The 18,804-nt window shown below is 34.8% G+C and overlaps 2 protein-coding genes across 8 annotated transcripts; both read right to left on the bottom strand.

Moving 5' to 3' along the window:
• Positions 1 to 93: 93 nt before the first annotated feature.
• arm2 (armadillo-2) lies at positions 94 to 7,498 on the bottom strand. 2 transcript variants are annotated; one of them, NM_001170653.1, is made up of 7 exons: positions 7,194 to 7,296; positions 6,992 to 7,034; positions 5,973 to 6,943; positions 2,661 to 3,564; positions 956 to 1,101; positions 758 to 854; positions 94 to 641 (listed from the first exon to the last, which is right to left on the bottom strand). In NM_001170653.1, exons 2-7 carry the CDS (start codon positions 7,023 to 7,025, stop codon positions 421 to 423), a joined length of 2,373 nt encoding a protein of 790 aa, NP_001164124.1. In that variant the 5' UTR covers positions 7,026 to 7,034; positions 7,194 to 7,296; the 3' UTR covers positions 94 to 420. The 2 variants fall into 2 exon arrangements, with proteins under 2 accessions (NP_001164124.1, XP_015838639.1); XM_015983153.2 differs by lacking the exon at positions 758 to 854 and having other exon boundaries at positions 407 to 641; positions 7,194 to 7,498.
• A 1,188-nt stretch (positions 7,499 to 8,686) lies between these two features.
• LOC659291 (armadillo segment polarity protein) lies at positions 8,687 to 18,751 on the bottom strand. 6 transcript variants are annotated; one of them, XM_008199519.3, is made up of 7 exons: positions 18,627 to 18,751; positions 18,233 to 18,286; positions 13,025 to 14,649; positions 10,066 to 10,378; positions 9,862 to 10,013; positions 9,621 to 9,717; positions 8,687 to 9,448 (listed from the first exon to the last, which is right to left on the bottom strand). In XM_008199519.3, exons 2-7 carry the CDS (start codon positions 18,264 to 18,266, stop codon positions 9,249 to 9,251), a joined length of 2,421 nt encoding a protein of 806 aa, XP_008197741.1. In that variant the 5' UTR covers positions 18,267 to 18,286; positions 18,627 to 18,751; the 3' UTR covers positions 8,687 to 9,248. The 6 variants fall into 6 exon arrangements, with proteins under 6 accessions (XP_008197741.1, XP_064210728.1, XP_015838813.1 ...); XM_064354658.1 differs by lacking the exon at positions 18,627 to 18,751 and adding an exon at positions 18,503 to 18,591; XM_015983327.2 differs by lacking the exon at positions 18,627 to 18,751 and adding an exon at positions 18,118 to 18,180 and having other exon boundaries at positions 18,233 to 18,266.
• Between the last annotated feature and the right edge of the window lie 53 nt (positions 18,752 to 18,804).

The following is an 18,804-nucleotide window of genomic DNA, read 5'->3' as shown; positions in this document are numbered from 1 at the left end:
ATCATGTGAAATGGTTTTTACGCTGGTGTTTTTACCGCACATTTTTTGAATAGGATGTTAATGTGAGGTTACATGTTAGGAAGCTGAAAGTAATCTCAATCTGGAGTATATATTTATTGTAAAGATACGAACATATACTAAATAAAAGGCAGTGCTTGGGACTTTTAACATAGGTAAATATACGATAATTATAAAATTATGTTACGTATTAAAAATAAATAATGACGCTCTAGTTAAGTATTTCTAACAATACACGTTATTGCTACCAATCTAAGATAAATGGCTTATACGGTCGTGATACAACTAAACGTTCCTTAACCTAAAGTAATAGGAATACAACAAAAACAAATACGAAAAAATGAAAATATTGCCACCTGTTTTGCAATGTCTACAAAGCATGCAATAATTGATTATCACAAATTAAAACTCGGTTTTTAAAATATTATTATCGTACCATTCTGTCGCTTGATTATCTTGTGGTGTGGAAGGCAATTGATTGATATTATTAAAGTTTAAATCGGATTCTGTATCAGCCATTGTGACTTCCATGGCTTCTAACAACGCTGAATAACTAGAACTATTACCGCTATCGTGTGTGCCAATCTCCAGTCCGGACATCTCTACTGGTACCTGGTTAAATCCTAGAAAAACACCAGTAAGAAAACAAATTTAAAAAACGACCCAAAACTAGTCTAACGCAGGCCCATGCAACTAACACGAAATTAAATGTGAACACTGTTCGTTTCTCTCTAATTACCTTGCTGCTGAAAAGGCTGACTACCGTGATTGTTGTGCACACCGCTTGTCTCTTGATTATACACACTACTGTAGGTTTGATCAGAACTCAAAATTTCCTAAAATAACCAAGAAAAATGCAAAACAAAAATAAAAAGAGTGCAACTACACCAAACAAGCTATAAAAAATTAAATAAAACGTGACCAACGTAACGCTTACTTGCAATTCGGCAATCTCGAAGTCGGGCGTCCACAAACTGTCCTCTTGGAACAGCGAATTCATCGCGTTCGGCGACCGCTTCGAGCTATTCTGCGACTTCTCTTCGTTCAGTCTGAACAAAATTGCCGCTGCATACGAGGCAACCCCTTAGAAACAAAACAAAAAAATAATAAAGCGATCAGAAATCAATCCGATTTTCATCAGTAAAATGATGAATGATCAGTATTTAATTAATTTTGGCAGCAGTTTTTAGTAGTCGTTATTTATACTGTAGGACGTATTTCAGGAAAATATTTTTGATTATACAGTGTCCAAAAAAAGTATGACGTCAAGATAAAAAAAAATTAATAGCTTCTTTTATGTCCCTTTTTAGCTTCTTATATGTCCCTAAAGTTTTTAAATCGGTTTTGGGATTACTTTAAAAAATACTTACCAAAAAAATCGGTTTTACGCCTTTAGTTTTAAAATTGAATTAAAAATAGAAACTGCTTTTGATGAAATTATTATTACTAGGTACATAATGAACGAGGTTTAAGAGACTTATTAATTAAATTTAGTTGATCTGACTTACTACAGGGTGTTTACAATTTATTTTCAATCTTCTAAAACATTAAAGACATTTATTATCATTCAATGCAGAATTAAAAAACGAACATTTTTTATACTACAAATCCTAACACTTTCGGAATTATTTGCCAAAATATTTTTATTAATTTTTTAAACTAAAGGTGTAAAACCAACTTTTTTGGTTTTTATTTTTTAACAGTAATTCTTGAACTGATTTAAAAAATCTGTAGGGGCATGTAAGAAGCTAGAAGGGCATCAGAATGAGCACTACAATACCTTATCAATAAAAAAATTATTATTGACGTGCTTTTTTTGAAACACTACGTATAATCAAAAATATATCACCCTGCATAATACCTTACACAGTAAAAAATTTAATTGAAAAGTAAAGTACGTACAGTGTTTTATTAAAATTTGTTCACTATAAAGTACCCAATAAAAAAATCGTATATGTACAATATCTAATTTCAGTTTGCACAGTTAAAATAATAAACGCTCGGTAGCTGGCCTGCAGGTTGGAGGTCTGCCCCAGCTAACTAAAAGGAAACATACACCTCAACTATTAAATTCGAAACGTGAGATTCTAGTGTCCCCAGTTTTGAAATGTGATGTATTTACCGCGCATTTATTATTTTTACTGTGCGCTTATTATTCTTTCTGTGCATTTATTATTTCACTGTGGTTTTATTATTTTACTGTGCATTTATTATTTTTACTGTGCATTTATTAATTCTGCAGTGAGTTTATTATTTTACTGGGCATTTATTATTTTTACTTTGCATCTATCATTTGACTGTGCATTTATTATTTCTACTGTGCATTTATTATTTTTACTGTGCATTTATTATTTCTACTGTGCATTTATTATTTCTACTGTGCATTTATTATTTCACTGTGCATTTATTATTTTACTGTGCATTTATTATTTCACTGTGCATTTATTATTTTACTGCGCATTTATTATTCTTACGGTGCATTTATTATTTTACTGTGCATTTATTATTTCACTGTGCATTTATTATTTCACTGTGCATTTATCATTTTACTATGCATTTATTATTTTACTGCGCATTTATTATTTTACAGTATTTATTTTTACTTGTCGTTTAAATTTTAAAATACTGTGTATTTAATTTACCTTCATTGCGCGATTGAAGCAACTCGTTCAAAACCGTGGCCGCCCCCTCCTGCTCGATAGCATCGGCCCCTTCCTTATCGACCACAAGCTCGCTGAGCACCGCAGCGGCGGCACGTTGCACATTCTCCACTTCGTTGTACAACAATTGGATAAAAATCGGGATAACCATTTGTTGACGAATTATGGACCGTGTGAAAGGGTCACGTGATAAAATGTGCAACGTGTTGACTGTACCTTCGACGATGTCCTCCATTCGGACCCCATTTGAGGACTTTTGAGGCCCACTTCCCCTCTTCTGAATGTCTTGAAAGCCGCGCATCAACAGTTGGATCAAGTGATGAACGGCCCCACATTCTCTCAAAGGGCCCACATTGCTGGGATAAAGGGCCAAGTTACGCAAAAGCCCGATCAAGGCTTTAACCAAGGGCCAACTACATGGCGTGTTTAACAATTTGATAATCACTTGGACGCCGTTATTTTCAATAATGTCTCTTCTGGCGCGGTCAGAGAAGCCGCTTTTTGAAGTAAGGTGTCTTAAAGTGCAGATCAGAGGTTCGGTGATTTCTTCACGATTTTCGGCGATGAGAACGGTGCGAATAAGAGCGTCAATGCCGCCCATTTCGTAGACGACTTTTTTGTTCCATTCGTTATTGCACGTTAGATTGGAAAGGATTCCCGCGGCACATGTTACTACTTGGATATCTTTCGAATTGAGTGATTCAACCAAAGATACGAGTAGTTCGTCTAAACCGCTCACTTTTGTTGCGGCGTCCGATAAATTACGAAGAGTCCACAAACAGTTTCGTACGAGACGAAGACTGGGACTGCGGAGGTGTTTGCCGAGGGCTAGCAAACCGCCAGATTCGATTATCACCGGCTTGTTGCTAGAGCAAACCGATAACACCTGAAAGGATGCAAAAAATTCTAAAGCTTATGCAACACGAAGAGATAATTAACTAACTAAGCTATTATTTTATTTTTGGGCTTTGAACTTAGTAGCCAATGAATTAGTACATTTCAAATATTTTTTGTAGATGTAATAACTACGAAATATGCTTTGATGAAATAAAGTCTACGTTTTTAAGACATAGTGGTATGTCATATTAAAAAGAAAAAGAACCAAATGTCTTTTATGAGCAAGGTGTAGTGGAAGATATTTTTTTTTATAGAATATGATTTCAATATAGAATTGAAAGAAAGTATATTAATAAAAAGAAGCTACCAAATTCCAGAAGATGAGACGATACGTCAATTTAAAAAAAAACAACTATAAATTGAGTCGTCGGTATTGTCTTTATTTTTAATTTTTTTAATCGATTACATATTTTATCACAATTCGCAAAGATGATACTGATCATTATTTTATCTGATAGAGTTTAAAATAAAATTTTAATTAAAAACATCGGAATCTAAGTAAATAAAACTGGTAAAACTATTCCTTTGCTATTACTACACAGCAGCTTAAAAACCGTAGCACCATTTGAAGCATGTGTGAATTATAGGAAAAGTCTTAAAAAAAATCCTAGTCATATTTTAAAAAATACGGAGCTACAAACTTATTTTGTTAACTTCTTCAGTTTTCAATATTTTTTAATGTTTATATGTTTCACACTAAGAAATCGTTACCTAACACAATAATGAATAATTATTTTTAAATTTACTATCCGACTTTAGCAGTTTTTTTAATTAAAAAAAATTAAATCCATTAAAAAATCACAATAACTTCTAGGTGGAAAGTAGTTCCTAGGAAACCTTCTAAAATAATTTATTCTATTGCGATTAGGATTTTACAACAACGCTGCCACATACATTAATTAAAAAGTCGTTATTTATCGATAACTTTAATACAAACAATTTTTTACTACTTTTACCTTAATATTCTACCATATACCATTGAGTTGGTTCGCCGGTTTTTGAACACCCGGTATTAGTCCAAATAACCAAATCAATAAACTACTATAATCATCTTTAGTCAAAAAACTTGTTAAAATTTACGTTTTTCATTTTTGAGTAAATTTTATTCGAAAACTTTGTTATCTAACACTAAGGACCGGTTTATAGAAGCATCATTAATTTAATTCGCAATTAAATGCGTGATTAACTGATCATGTGACCAAATGGAACAAATGTGATGGGTCCATTGGCGGTGTTAACTATTAACAACGAATTAAATTTTAACAAAGCTTTCTATAAACCTGCCCTAAGACAGATAAAAATAGTTTCCATTTAAAATGTCGATTATTGTCGAAGACGTCATTACTCGGAGAATAAAGGTATAAAAATTTTAAAACAAGCTGAGATTTTTTTTAAAAGAAAATTGTTCGAGCTCTTCCATAATTTTGTCACTCTCTGTATACAGAGCATTGCATTTTATTAACAAGTTTAGTCGTTGAAATTTTGAAAATGTATTCAAATATTATTACATTATGATACAAATGATACCAATTGTTTGTAAAGTTTGTGTCTACTATGTCAAAAAGGTGAAATGTGAATATTTAAAAAAAAAATAATTTTTAAAAGAATTCGCTAAAACGTCAACTTATATTTATACCAAATTAATTTAGGAAAATATAAGCTCGAAAATGGGTTTTAGAGATTCTTCATAGTAATGTTCATAGATCCAAAATCCAGCCCTAAAAAATTATTAATAAACTAAGACCCCACAATTAATTCTAAAAATTGTCGTAGCAAAACTCAAATCTCTTTGTTGGCAAATACTCAAATAGTTATAATATTTTTTGTTGATGAGGACTTATCTATATTCTTACACAATAATTACTAATCCATCATTTAATGAGCTTATTCAGTTTGTCACTTGCTCTTGTCACGAACGGACGCCTCATAAACTTATTAAATAAATAATTATTTTCGCTGACTAATATTTTCAAAATATAGAACAAACTTCAGTGACTAGTGAGTGTTGTGATTTTGAGTGCCTAATATTTTGGTAGTACACAAAATTAAAAATAGGTGTAATAAGACTAATAAATTTTTGGCGTAAATTTGAGATAAATATAAAACATTTTTAATTAAGTTCAAAACAATATCGTTAGCGCAATTATTTATTTGTTCTTACAAAGCAACAAGTATTTATTTTTTGGGAGCAGTAAACCCCCGTACAATTTATTGCCCTTCATTCATTTTTTCTGCTTAGCACACATAGATATTATTTATTACGAGAAGAAAAAATCTTCAGAACACTTGCCAAAAGCAGACAGATAAAAATAAACATGTGGAAAGGTTTACATTTTTTGTCCTCATAATAATGCATCACTATTTAAAAGAATGAGTATTTTTCATTTTTTTACATACCTTTAAGACTCTAGAGGTTGTCCACAGCAACCTCTCATAATCATACGTCCTCATAATCCTCACAAGCTCAGTGGACCCTTGCGACGCCAAAATAATCAGCTTACTCTCCTGATTCCCATACGCCAAAATTTGCAAACAATCCGTAACAATCGTCAAGAAATTCACATTATTCCTCCTCAAAAGCGACACCAACTTCTGGAGCCCCCCAGCATGCCTCACCGCCACCTTGGCCTCCTCCTGATGCAGCAGCAGATTATGCAAAGTAGTGATGGCAAAAAACAGCACACTTTCGACTTGCGAGCTCAGAAGCTGCACCAAAACAGGCACACCCCCACACTTGAGTATCGCCAGTGAGCCTTGCCTGTGCTGCGACAACTTATGAACAGCCCCGATGGCACTTTTGGTGGTCTCCAAATCATTCGAATTGGAAATGGCACGGACGAGAGCGAGCAGCATTTCGGGGCTGCTCATAATGGCATGCCGGAACGACTCCTTGTTCGACAGCTTATTGACCATCATAGCGGCGTGTGAGACCACCACTTGGTCCTCGTCAGTTAGCAGTTTGGTCAACTGGGGGATTGTGCGAGTGACCAGATCGGCCTCGTCCTGGTAGTCCATCAAGTTGACGGCGTTTTGCTTCTCCAGGTCGTTGGGGGGCTCCGGGACGCATTGCTGGAACTGCGGGGAGGAGATTTCGATCCCCTCGTCGAGGGCTTCGGGGAAGATGGTCGCAGGGACGGTCTGGGCCCCCGGTTGGGCGATCTCGTCGTGGTTTTGCGTGAATCGGTGGGTGTCCAAGTCGAACAAGTCCATCTCTTCGTCCTTGCCCGTGATCGAGGGGACCTGGGTGGAAGCCCCGGAGTGGATGCCAGAGTCCCCCATGTAGGAGTTCTGGTGCCACATTTGGGTCTGCTCTTTGGCGGACATCATGGGCAGGTCGGCTGAAGCACGTTGGAAGTGCCCTTGCGGCACTGGGGCAACACTTAACTCAACCAATTACGACAAAATTTTATACTTACGGGGTCTGTTCTGGTTCTGTTGCATGTAGCTCATGGCGATTGCCTAGATTGGAACACAGTGATAAGTGATAAGCGGACTGTAATTCATAAAACAGGTGCATTCCGAAACAGAGATGCACCCACTCACAAAGAGATAAGAGGATGGGACTGGGTATCGTGTTTTGGAACAATTTTGCCAAATTTATCGGCTTTTTGTACTTACAGCGCACAGTAAGACACTAATCCAACAAAAAACTCCACTTGTTTAATTAATAAACACTGGTTTAATTAGTTTAAAAACGCGTCCATGTTTCCACACCACTATCATAACAAACAAGGTTATAAAATGGCGCTTACACGATACAAATCCAAGCTTGTTTACACGGAAGATAACTTAAGTAAGGCTTCCACAAAACTGAGCATTAGGGAAATCGAACTAATTGAATTACTAAGCCCAACTGTTCGATCCAAATTTTTATTGGTTATGGGGTTTAAAAATAAAGTTATTATTTGTGTTTTGGCTGCGTGATGCGGGTTTGTGACAGTTGTTGACATACCGATATGCTGTTTCTGGCGTGCAACCAACCATTTTTAGTCGGTTTCGGTCGTTTGTCTACGTCATGTATTAAAACAATGCCATAAATGGCGGGAAAATGTTAATTCGGATATTTTGAGCGTTGTACGAACTTTGAGGTTTCACAATTATTGCGTATGCGTAATGACTATTGTATCTTTAGTGCAAGAAACGAATGTTGACAATGAAAACACGAATAACGAATGACTGTTTGGTTCACTTTCTTTATTGGAGAATTATTACAAAGACATTAAAAAGCCTACCTTTTGTAACAAGTTATGCTTAAATGTATCAACAGTTGTTAATCTTAATTGTAGATTTACCGAAGTATTTCATGATTTTTTCAATGAAAAAATTCTAAACTAAAATTCACACACTTCACTAATTTATTGGTTTCTTGGGCTTCAACATGTGTTCGCAGTAATCACTTATAGTCTTTAATTATACAACTGTTTAATAACACTTTGTAATCAAAATTTAAATCTTTTTCACTTTTTATCCACTTTCAAAATCCAACAATAAACACTTTATACCACAAAAAACCGCAGAACCAAAGTCAAAGCTAGTATTTACCATCACATATTTTTAAAGTGATTCTCTCTAATGTGAATAATTAAGACTATACACGCAAAATTGTTAAACTATTCATTAAATGTGGAATTACGAAAAGTTTGTTACTGATTTCGACATAGCCTTGAAAAGTGCACTCGCCAGATAGGGCATAGACGGAAATGCACTCGCCTACGGCTCGTTTTCTAACTTGGGATTCGTGCGCCAAATGAAAATTTGTTCTTTAATATACTAGTTTCCACTTTTTTAAAACACGCTTCCCATAGCAACGTGTTTTAAATAAAAATATTCAACAAAAAAATTTAATAAGACGCTAAAACGCTTAAAGTTCTCGGGTGTCTAGGTAAGCACTCGCTTACGCTCGTTGCATAACAGCCCTCGAACCTTCGCACTCGTATTATTAACCATTCATGCACTTAAGTAATGTAAGAGATCTAATCATTTTTATCACTCTTATTTAAAAAAAATATTCGGTAAAACGCGACGTTGGCGTTTTTGTAGTTTTGAAACAGCTAATACAAAATACACAGTTGTGAGGATGTCAGGTCAGGTCAACAAATAGAACGTCAAGATACAATGAGAAAGTTTATTCCTTCCTACAAAGACATGCATACATTTCAAAGGCAGTGCCTTAAAAAGTTCTACCCTGTTCATGAAATTGTTTAAATATGATAAGAATTAAAACACAATGTTAACACTACACCTTTGACGTTACATAAAACGGCAATAGTAGCAGCAGCACTCACAACAAAATAAAAAACAAATAATATACCAACACTTTTATTAATAAAAAAGAAAACGGTACATGACGATTTATTTTGTACAATCACATTTAGATATTTTTGTAAACGACAACCATAACACATCAGTCAAAAATCAGCATTGTGTTTTAGCTCTTTGATAATAATCAGACAGCATAAAATGTATTTTTTTATTTTAAACAAATCAGACTCAATATTATACAACCGAAACTTATACACGTATATGATATTTTATACATACTTGCTAATAAATTATAAATAGGTACACTATAGTATTTTAACAACGAAACTTCCTAGTGTCGCATTTGGGATTATCAAGAAAAATAAAATGAAAATGTCTAATTTCATCAAACAAAAGACATCGAGGAAGGTATTATAAATCGGTATCGTACCATGCTGCAACTTGATTGTTGTCTTGGGGAGGTGCAGGTAATTGATTAATTGGGTCAAAGTTGATGTCGGGGTCGCCATTGGCTACATCCATGGCTTCAATCTGGCTGTACGTCGACCCGTTCCCGCCAGCGTGCGACCCAATCTCTAGCCCTTGCATATCTATTGGTATCTGGTCATACCCTAGCGAAACCACAAAATCAGTACAATTTCCATAACATCCAAAGAGCATGCGTTCAACCAAACAACTGCATGCAAAATTATTACCCATATGTTAGCTGACTTGTCTGTTATTGTCTCGCTTTCGGTGATTAGTGTTTTTAGTGAATTAGTGTGAAATGTGCGTGTCAATTACCTTGCTGTTGGTACGGCCGTCCACCGTGATTGCTGTGCACACTAGGGGGTCCTTGGGCATACATTGTATCATATGCTTGGTCAGGACTCAAAATGTCCTAGAATGATCAGTGACAAAATGCAAACAAAACAAAAATTGCCAAAAGTCAGGCTTCAAGCAAACCAAAAAAAAAACAGTAAATTCTACGACCAGTGAACTTACCTTTAAATTTTGAAAAAGCAATAACAAAACAAAAAAATACCTGTAAATCAGGATCGATGCCCAGATCCGGATTCCACAAATTCTCCTCCCGGAACAGCGAATTTGTCAGTTCCATACTGAGCCGTTTTTTGTAGTCTTGTGGCTTGTCCTCGCTCATCCTAAATAATACTGCGGCAGCGTACGTAGCCACCCCTTCAATAATTTACAATTAAAATTCAACAATTAGGAAAAAGTATGTATGAACCTTCGTTTCGGGAATGAAGCAATTCGGTTAGTGGCGATGTGGCGCCCTCTTGCTCGATCATTTCCGCCCCTTCTTTATCAGCCGCCAATTCGCACAACACCCCAGCTGCCACACGTTGGATATTTTCAATATCGTTAAAAAGCAACTGAACAAATATTGGTATAACCATTTGTTGGCGTATAATGGCCCTGTTGTGGGATTCCCGAGCCAATATGTGCAACGCCCCCACTGTCCCTTCGACGATCTCCTCCATTCGTACGCCATCGGCGTAACTCGAGGCTTGCTGGCTGCCGCCGCTCGCCACACTCGACCTCTGTTAAAAAAAAAACAACTTGATACATACCCTAATACGGTGCTAAACAGTTAATTAATACAAATTAATTTCACATCTTTAGGGTGTATAAAGCGATAAGTACCCACATGGGCGGAGCCTAATTACGCACAAAACCGAGAAGAGACGAAGAGTAGTCACAAAATAACTTTGTATTAAGGGCAGTCTGCTCCTGGCAAAAATTTGATTTGGACACTTTTTGAATTAAAATATATTTTTTGATATTTATCATAATTCAAGACAGCATCCAGTACCTTATTTACGCAGTTTTAAAAGGGCGCTAGATAATTTCACCAAAAAAATAAAAATGTGACACGATGTTATTAAAAAAAACTGCTTTTGAATTTAGATTTAGACAACATTTTTCTTCTAAATGGACTAAAATCAAACTAATTTTTTATACGAACTGAAAATCCAAAACTGTATGGCGCTTAACTATTTTTAATGTTTATAAAAAATATTTATTTAGTTGTCAAAGTAAATGTAAACAAATAAAAATATCTGAATTTGCTGAACGTAACATAATGTAATGAATATTATACCCAGTTCGTATCTTCAAAAGTTGTACAATTTCTGAAAAATTGACTATTTTGTGAGTGTAAAAATGTAAAATCTACCAAGGTGTTTCAATTAAAAAAAATATGCACTATTGTTTTTCAGTTTTTTTAAACAGGAAAAAATGTTTTGTGTAAATAAAACTAATGACAACCTACATTTTTCTACTGTTTTGCATAATATATACACTTTTAGTTTTCCAAAAATAACTAAAAAAAATAAAGAAAAACAGCAAACAAAATTACTCAAAAAATAATAACGACGTCATAAATGTGGCTATGTTTATTCCAAACAGTAAAATATAGGTATTAAGTTTATGAAGACTTATTCGCCATGACATACATGTTAGGATATGAACATGTATACACTGCTTTTTTTAATTTTTATAAGAAAAATCTATATTATCTAACATTATTTATAAATTTTTTGTATTTGTAAAACTTGGGCCAATCAAACGGAAACTGGGCTCATACATGTTCTTAATCCTTAATGTTACTAAGAAATTTAGATGGTTCACAATGGAACATCTAGAATTTCCAAGTTACCAACAATTTTAAATTTTCTATTTTGCTAAAAAGTTTATATCGTCTATCAAAGGGTCTTTAAGACGTTTAAGTGAATTACCAGTATTAAAATTAATAATTGTTTATTAAGTATGTCGTTTGCCCGAATGGAGCAGCTAATAAAATTTTCTCGAAAACTTTAGTGTCACTATCTTCTATCTTAATTTATTTGTCGTCTATCAATTTGGACGTTGCGACTGAATTTTTAAAACCTTGGACCTTATGATATCGGCTTCCGATTTACAACATGCGTTTTGATATAGAAACTGTGTTTTCATCACTGTTTTATTTTCGTTAAGTTAAGACTTTTCATGACCCAACAGCCCTTAGACCTAAAAACCGAAAAAATGTATTCCTGGTTATCGGTAAGAGCAAATCTAAGGGGCATATTTGAAATCTCATCGGAGAGTTAGACTACCCTTAATAAACATAATAGTTTTGTTTAATTCAGAATGTTATTGGAGAGTTTTTGGCTCTCACAAGCTCAAACACCCAATAATAAAACGAATTTGTTTCTCATTTAATCCGAAAAGGTAGTTATGTTATGGCTAATGTGTAACCTTGGCTAGTTAGTAAACTAGCCAAAATTCTTGGCTAATTTACTTGACAGATAGAATGAAAATTTACCTTCCAAGAAGAAAAACTATTCAACATAGTTGATGCTAAAATTAACTTCTATAACACCCTAAGATTCTAACTGTAAGTTAGAGGCTTCATTAATTGTAATGAAAAAATTATCTAATTGCAATTCTTCATAAATAATTCCGAATATTACAAACAGTTTCAAAAAAATACTTCTACAAGCTTGCCCTTGAAGTCCAAAAATCTTACAAAAAAGAGAAGCAAATAAAATACTGAACCATAATATATTAAAAATTCAATTTTAATTTTTTATTGTGTGTAATATGTAAATCTTCAAAAGTAGAAATTGAAAAGAAATCCTGAGGTCAAGTTATCTAGACCAGAAATGGTTCTAGTTTAAAGCTCAAAGCTCTCATTTATTAGCAAAAACTTCAAATCAATAATTATATAAAACAGGCGTAAGTACTATACGAAGTAAGTTACAGAATAATAATGAGAATAAAAAAGTTTAATAAGTGAAAACAAAATAGAACCGTTAAATATTGTATACCCACCCTTAAGATCGAAAATGCTGTCGTAGCACAAGAAGAATTAAGAAAAAAAACCGGTGTTTATTAAAAGTCTCAAATATGATTGTGTCCGTAATTTAAATAAACAAATAAACTTATATAAATTGGATATTTTGTATTACGATAAAGTATGGTATTCATATTACCTAGCCAGAATGTCTTAGAATAATCTATAAACTATTCAGTTATTTTATCTTTCCAGTAAAATAGCAAAGATTCTTGGCTAATTTGTAAACTAGCCGCTATTTTAGTTGAAACTGTGTTTTCTATTAAAATAGCGAATGGTCTGACTAGTTTACAAACTAGCCAAGTTTACACACTAGCCGTAACAGATACAATAAGTAACTGCAATGTCTTACCCTCTGTGTGTCCTGGAAGGCCCTCATCAGCAGCTGCACCAAATGATGTATCGCCCCATGCTCCCTTAGTGGTGCATGATTGGCCGGACACAGCGCTAAATTCCTGATAAGCCCGATAACGGCCTTGACTAGCGGCCAACGCGATGGCGGATTCAACAACTTCACGATAACTTGAATACCGTAATTCAACCTGACTGCATTTTGCGCCATTTCCGACTCCACATGTCTCGACGTGAGATGTCGCAAAGCGCAAACGGCCGGTTCTGTGATCTCCTCACGATCCCCAGCGCTCACAATTGTGCGCACAAGGGCATCAACACCACCGACTTGGCAAACGGTGACTTTGTTGCGTTGGTTGTTACACGTCAGGTTAGACAAAATACCAGAAGCGCAAGTAACGACGTGGACGTCTTGCGAGTTCAAAACCTGCACCAGGGAACTGAGCAAGCCTTCGAGACCGTCGACTTTGGTCGCGGCATCGGAGAGGTTACGCAAGGTCCAGAGGCAGTTCTGCACGAGGCGGCCGCTGGGGTTCCCCAGGTGCATGGCCAGGGCTTGCATGCCGCCGGCTTCGACGATGGCCGGCTTGTTGCTCGGACACACGGATAGGACTTTCAAGACTCGGGACGTCGTCCAGAGCAACTTCTCGTAGTCGTACGACCGCATGATTCTCACGAGTTCGATGGGACCTTGCGATGCCAGAATAATCAGTTTGCTCTCCTGGTTGCCGTACGCCAGGATTTGCAAACAGTCGGTCACAATTGCCAAGAACTTGACGTTGTTTCGTTGCAACAACGCGACCATTTTTTGCAAGCCTCCGGCTAAGCGGACGGCCATTTTGGAGCCGTCTTGGTGAAGCAATAAATTGTGCAAGGTGGTGATGGCGTAAAAGAGCACACTTTCAACCGGGGAGCTCAGCAGTTTGACCAATGCTGGAATTCCCCCGCTTTTGAAGATGGCCAGGAGACCTTGCCGATGGTGCGATAATTTGTGCAAGGTGCCGACTGCACCTTTGGTCGTTTCCAGGTCATTCGAGTTGGAAATGGCCCTCACTAGCGCTGCCACCATTTGCGGACTGTTCATGATCGCGTGCCTCGAAGCCTCTTTCTTGGAGAGCTGGTGGACCATCATCGCGGCTTGCGAAACAACCACTTGGTCTTCGTCGTTCAATAGTTTGATCAGCTCGGGGATGGCACGAGTCGCCAAATCCGCGTCGTCTTGATAATTGATTAGATTGACGACTGCATGTTTGAGCATTTGACTCGGCTCGGAGAGCCTTTGAACGGCCGTCTGGTGGCTGGGATCGAACTGAGTCGAGGGGATTTCGATCCCTTCGTCCAAAGTCTCCGGAAACATGGCAGCTCTGACCCTCTGCGAGCGCGTCTGGTTGAGCTGGTTGTTCATTTCGTCGACCTGATCCTGGGTGAAGCCTTGGGAGTATCCTTGATCCAAGTCAAAGAGGTCCATGTCTTCTTCCTTCCCGCTCAGGGATGGTACCTGGGTGGCGGCTCCGGAGTGGATGCCGGAGTCGCCCATGTACGAGTTTTGTTGCCACATGAGGGTCTGTTCTTTCGCGGGCGGCATGGGTAAATCACCGGGGCCCCCCTGATAGTGGCTCTGCGAGACTGGACAAAAATAACTGTGTCACTTTGAGACTTACATGAGAGAAAATCCAGCTTGAATACATAGTAATGAAGGGGGTAAAAACTTGGGAGTTTATTAATGGGAACTCACGATTACAAAGTATAAGTGGATTATTAAAGAGGATGCAATCCCCTAGTACATTTGTTTGCGAGTTGTTCATGGGTTGGAAGTGACGTGGTCATTATTACGTGTTCGTGCGAAACCAACAAAGGGAATTTCAACATGTGCTGATGGTCGGGATAATCCCCTATTTGCATGAGGAAACAAAAATAAACGAATCTCATACATAATTATATTTAATAACGCTGGTAATATCCCGATAAGGACTGTTATAAGTAGCACTTTAGCTTTAGATAAGCACATGTCTCAGGCGAAAATTCTATTCTTCTCTTTCGCAACCCTTGGCATTGACTTTAAAATTCAATTTTAAACAATAAAAAAAGATTCTTAGTTATTTAACCCCGTATAATTTGAATTTGATGGACTAGTTATCAGAAGTCTTACTTATTTTTATGATGACGGGCCAGTTTCATAACCGAATTTAAAAGAGCATTAAATTAAATTATTAAAATGTGTAAAGTTTGTCAACAAATCGTAAAAACGAGCACTTTATAAGCAACATTTAATTTAATAATCCTTATTATGGTTATGAAAATGGCCCTAAGTAATAAGTTAATAACTAATAAGAATAAATTGCTGTTCAAAATTGAAAATCAAAAATGAGTGCCGCTTTTATAAAAAATAGAAAACAATTGAAATTTTCTTCACCTCTAGAAAAATAAAAATTTATATTCTAAAATAATACCAGTAATTAACTAAAGGAATAAAAAGAAATTAAATTGAAAATACGATTATTATTTTTTATACTAGTATTGTATTTTGTTATGTGATGGTCAGCAAAATAAAATGAGATCCTTAAAAGTAAAGCAAAAATAAAAAGCAAAATCGGGTACATCAAAAGTCGCAGACACACTATTGGGCCTTACTGATCAGTGACCACTAAACAAATAATAAAAAAAATTACTGCTTCTTATTGAAGATAAGTTACAAAAGTATTTATTATTTATATTTATATCGTAACATAAAAGTTACAAAAATGCATGGTTTAATATGGGATTGTAGGAACAGCAGACCCGTTAACTTTGTTTTTATAAATTATAAACAATAAATTTCAATAAGTTTTGATGAATAGTTTTTATAATATTTAACTTTATCCATATTTTTTAGCGTCCCTGTATAAATTTCAGACAAACAGACGAGTCTACGCTCGAAATGTACTAAAATTTCCTAATCTTTTTTTAGTTATTTTACTTGATAATCCCTGAGTGTGGTTGATTTTTTTTTCACTCAGACAAAGTAGCATGGGATTTTTTAAATGTTTTGTAGCAGTTTGGAAATGAACAAAATGAAGTTTTATAGTTATTAATAATACGAGTACAAAAACACAAGCTTAATGTTCGAGAGCTGTCGTTATGCAACGAGCGTATGCGAGTTGCATACCTAAACACCAGAGAACATTAAGCTTGTGTTTTTGTACTCGTATTATTAATAACTATAAAACTTGGCCGTTTATTTCCAAACAGCTGCCAAAGTTATTCAATTTTTTTGTTGGAACATTTTAATTTAAAACACGTTGCTTTAGAAAGCGTGTTTTAAAATAGTGTAATCTAGAATTCAAATGTTAAAAAGAAGGCGTAAAATTGTTACTAACAAAAAATGGTATATTTTAATGTTTACTTGATTTATTATCCAACTTTTTTCAAAAAAATTGTAAGAAAACATTTCACTTGGTTTTTGAAATGAGTTAAAAACACAATTTTAAAGGTGCAGTCAATAACAAATATTACTATGATAATACTTTTGGTTACAATTTTTCTAAATAAGTAACAATAAAGTATTCTCTTACGACGTTGTCACTTTTTGTTTTTTATTTCAACTTTTGTTTACAAAACGAAAGGTTTTGTGAATTTTTGTATCGCTTTTTATTTAATTTTATTTTTGTATAGCTCTTAAGGTTGAACTATACTGGACTCACGGTCCACGTGGCCGTGCGAATGCACTAATTTGAGAAATTTTTTTAAGAAAAATAATAAACAAAATTGTTTTTTTTTACAATTGGATGTTGTTCCTAGGTTAACATATTACTCATGGACCAGTTCTTATCTCGATTTAAATATTTGTAACCAAGTTATAACGGGGTAAACAGCGTAATAATCTTAATGCTTTTATGGAAAAACCTAAAGTTCAAATAGTATGAAAAAATACAGTATTACAAGTAAGTCATAAAATACCCACAAAAAAAATTATCAAAAAATATAGTACCATTTTTTATTAAAAAAATAAAATGACTAAAAATTGAGGTTTTTTCATTTTATTTTTAAATGATACTAACAATTTTTTTCAAATGGATGTATATTGTTGCTAAAGTTCTCAGAAAGTTAACATATTTTTTTCAAGCAATTTGAACTTACAAATTTTGCGTTTACGCGTTTGCTTGAACAGTTCCTCTTCGGATAGTTCAGCCGTAAGTGCCTGTCCGCAACTTTTGGCATACACGATAAATCAATTTTGTAACTTCATAGGAATAAACTAGAATATAAGAATAAACTAAAATAAACTATGCTACTGTAACCAAATAAGTAATAATTCAAAAATAAATTGTACCTACTTTGTAGAGTTAGTAAGAAAATTCAATTGCAATTTAAACAGTTAAACACTTGCTTCTTTCAATGTTAGCGTACAAAACCGTTACTCAGGTATATTGCTTATCGTTATCAACATATCTGTATTTTATTTAAACATTGAATCATACCAATACTAACCACGTATCTAATATATGGTTAAAAAGTTACTCAGGAGAACGAATACATGTAAATAAAAGATACTAAAAATACGAGATAGCAGCAAAATTACTTTCGGAAAGATCACCAAATACACAGAAAAAGTTTTCACTTTAGGAAAACGACTCCAATATTTTCATACAATCATGTTCTGTAGGCTTATTAGACTGATATCTAGTCAAAAAAAGGGTCAAATACTTGCTAAATGTTGAATATACTCTAAGAACTCTTTATTTCTATGTAAGAGAAGATCTTGTACTAACTAATAATGGAATAAATATGCTTATTAAATTGTAATAAAATATAATAGTATGGTACTTCCTTAAAGATTATTTCTCTAGAACGAGTAAAGAAAGCCCATGTATTATACACAAATTTTTTCTTAATTTTTTTATGAGAATGTATGATTTGTATGAATAATAGGCTCTTAGTCACAACTGGGGTCATAGATACCGAAACCTCCACAAGAAAAAGTGGAAAATAATCAAACAATGAATTATTGCAGAGGAAATAAACTTCTTCTAACAATCCAATTATAAACACACCATCTGGAATGGTTTTTAAAGGGAATTCTCATTGTAACCTTTGACTGTAACCGAATAAACTTACATTTGAAGGATGTTTATCAAACTGGAAACCTCTCTCAATAAGTGTTTACGAAACCTTCACACACTGATTATAATTAATTAACACCAAACAATTAAAATACAAGAATGCAACTTACTGGGTCTATTCGGGTTGGACTGTAAGTAACTCATGGCGAATTACCACACCACACCTGAAACATGGAATTCTCTGAATCTCATGACCAATCTCATTGGAATTTCGAGCAGTGACAAGGAATTGCCGGATGAGGAATCGTTACGTGCTTTCAAACCGAAACATTTAATTAAACACCAGACGCTTCGTTTGTGTAACGATCACAATTTCCAAAGATTGCAATCACAAACCGATCAGACATCGGACTAAATCAGAATCAGAATCACCCACTCACAAAGAGATCCATGTTGTCATACACAGTTCATCGACATTTTTAAAACTTGGCCAAACCACACAAAAAACTCACTCTCACACTTACAAATGAATGAAATTGATAATTTTACACCGAAATAACTTACCTTGCGCCACAAAATCACTTTTTCCCTTTAAATTACGATAATATACGATAACGAACACAACAACACCGCACCCAATCACAAATATCAGATTGGCTGGCAGACCTGTTTACAAGATGCTGAAATGTCAAAGGGAAAAATCATTGATTTTAAGGTAAAAATCTTTATTTCATGTATCAAA

Source organism: Tribolium castaneum, chromosome 2 (genome assembly GCF_031307605.1).
Source record: "Tribolium castaneum strain GA2 chromosome 2, icTriCast1.1, whole genome shotgun sequence".
Classification (NCBI taxonomy): Eukaryota; Metazoa; Arthropoda; class Insecta; order Coleoptera; family Tenebrionidae; genus Tribolium; species Tribolium castaneum.
The sequence above is the reverse complement of the archived record's forward strand: the minus strand, read 5'-3'. Positions and strand labels throughout refer to the sequence as shown.

What these genes read in the sequence shown, in the direction of transcription:
- arm2 (NM_001170653.1), bottom strand. Translation starts at nt 7,025, where the DNA reads ATGAGCTACATGCAACAGAACCAGAACAGACCCC. An exon ending in CAACCTCTAGAGTCTTAAAG is followed by an intron (nt 3,565 to 5,972) that starts GTATGTAAAAAA and finishes GCATCCTTTCAG; the next exon opens with GTGTTATCGGTTTGCTCTAG. An exon ending in GCTTCAATCGCGCAATGAAG is followed by an intron (nt 1,102 to 2,660) that starts GTAAATTAAATA and finishes TTTGTTTCTAAG; the next exon opens with GGGTTGCCTCGTATGCAGCG.
- LOC659291 (XM_008199519.3), bottom strand. Translation starts at nt 18,266, where the DNA reads ATGAGTTACTTACAGTCCAACCCGAATAGACCCA. An exon ending in CCTTCCAGGACACACAGAGG is followed by an intron (nt 10,379 to 13,024) that starts GTAAGACATTGC and finishes TTTTTTTAACAG; the next exon opens with AGGTCGAGTGTGGCGAGCGG. An exon ending in ACGGCCGTACCAACAGCAAG is followed by an intron (nt 9,449 to 9,620) that starts GTAATTGACACG and finishes TGGTTTCGCTAG; the next exon opens with GGTATGACCAGATACCAATA.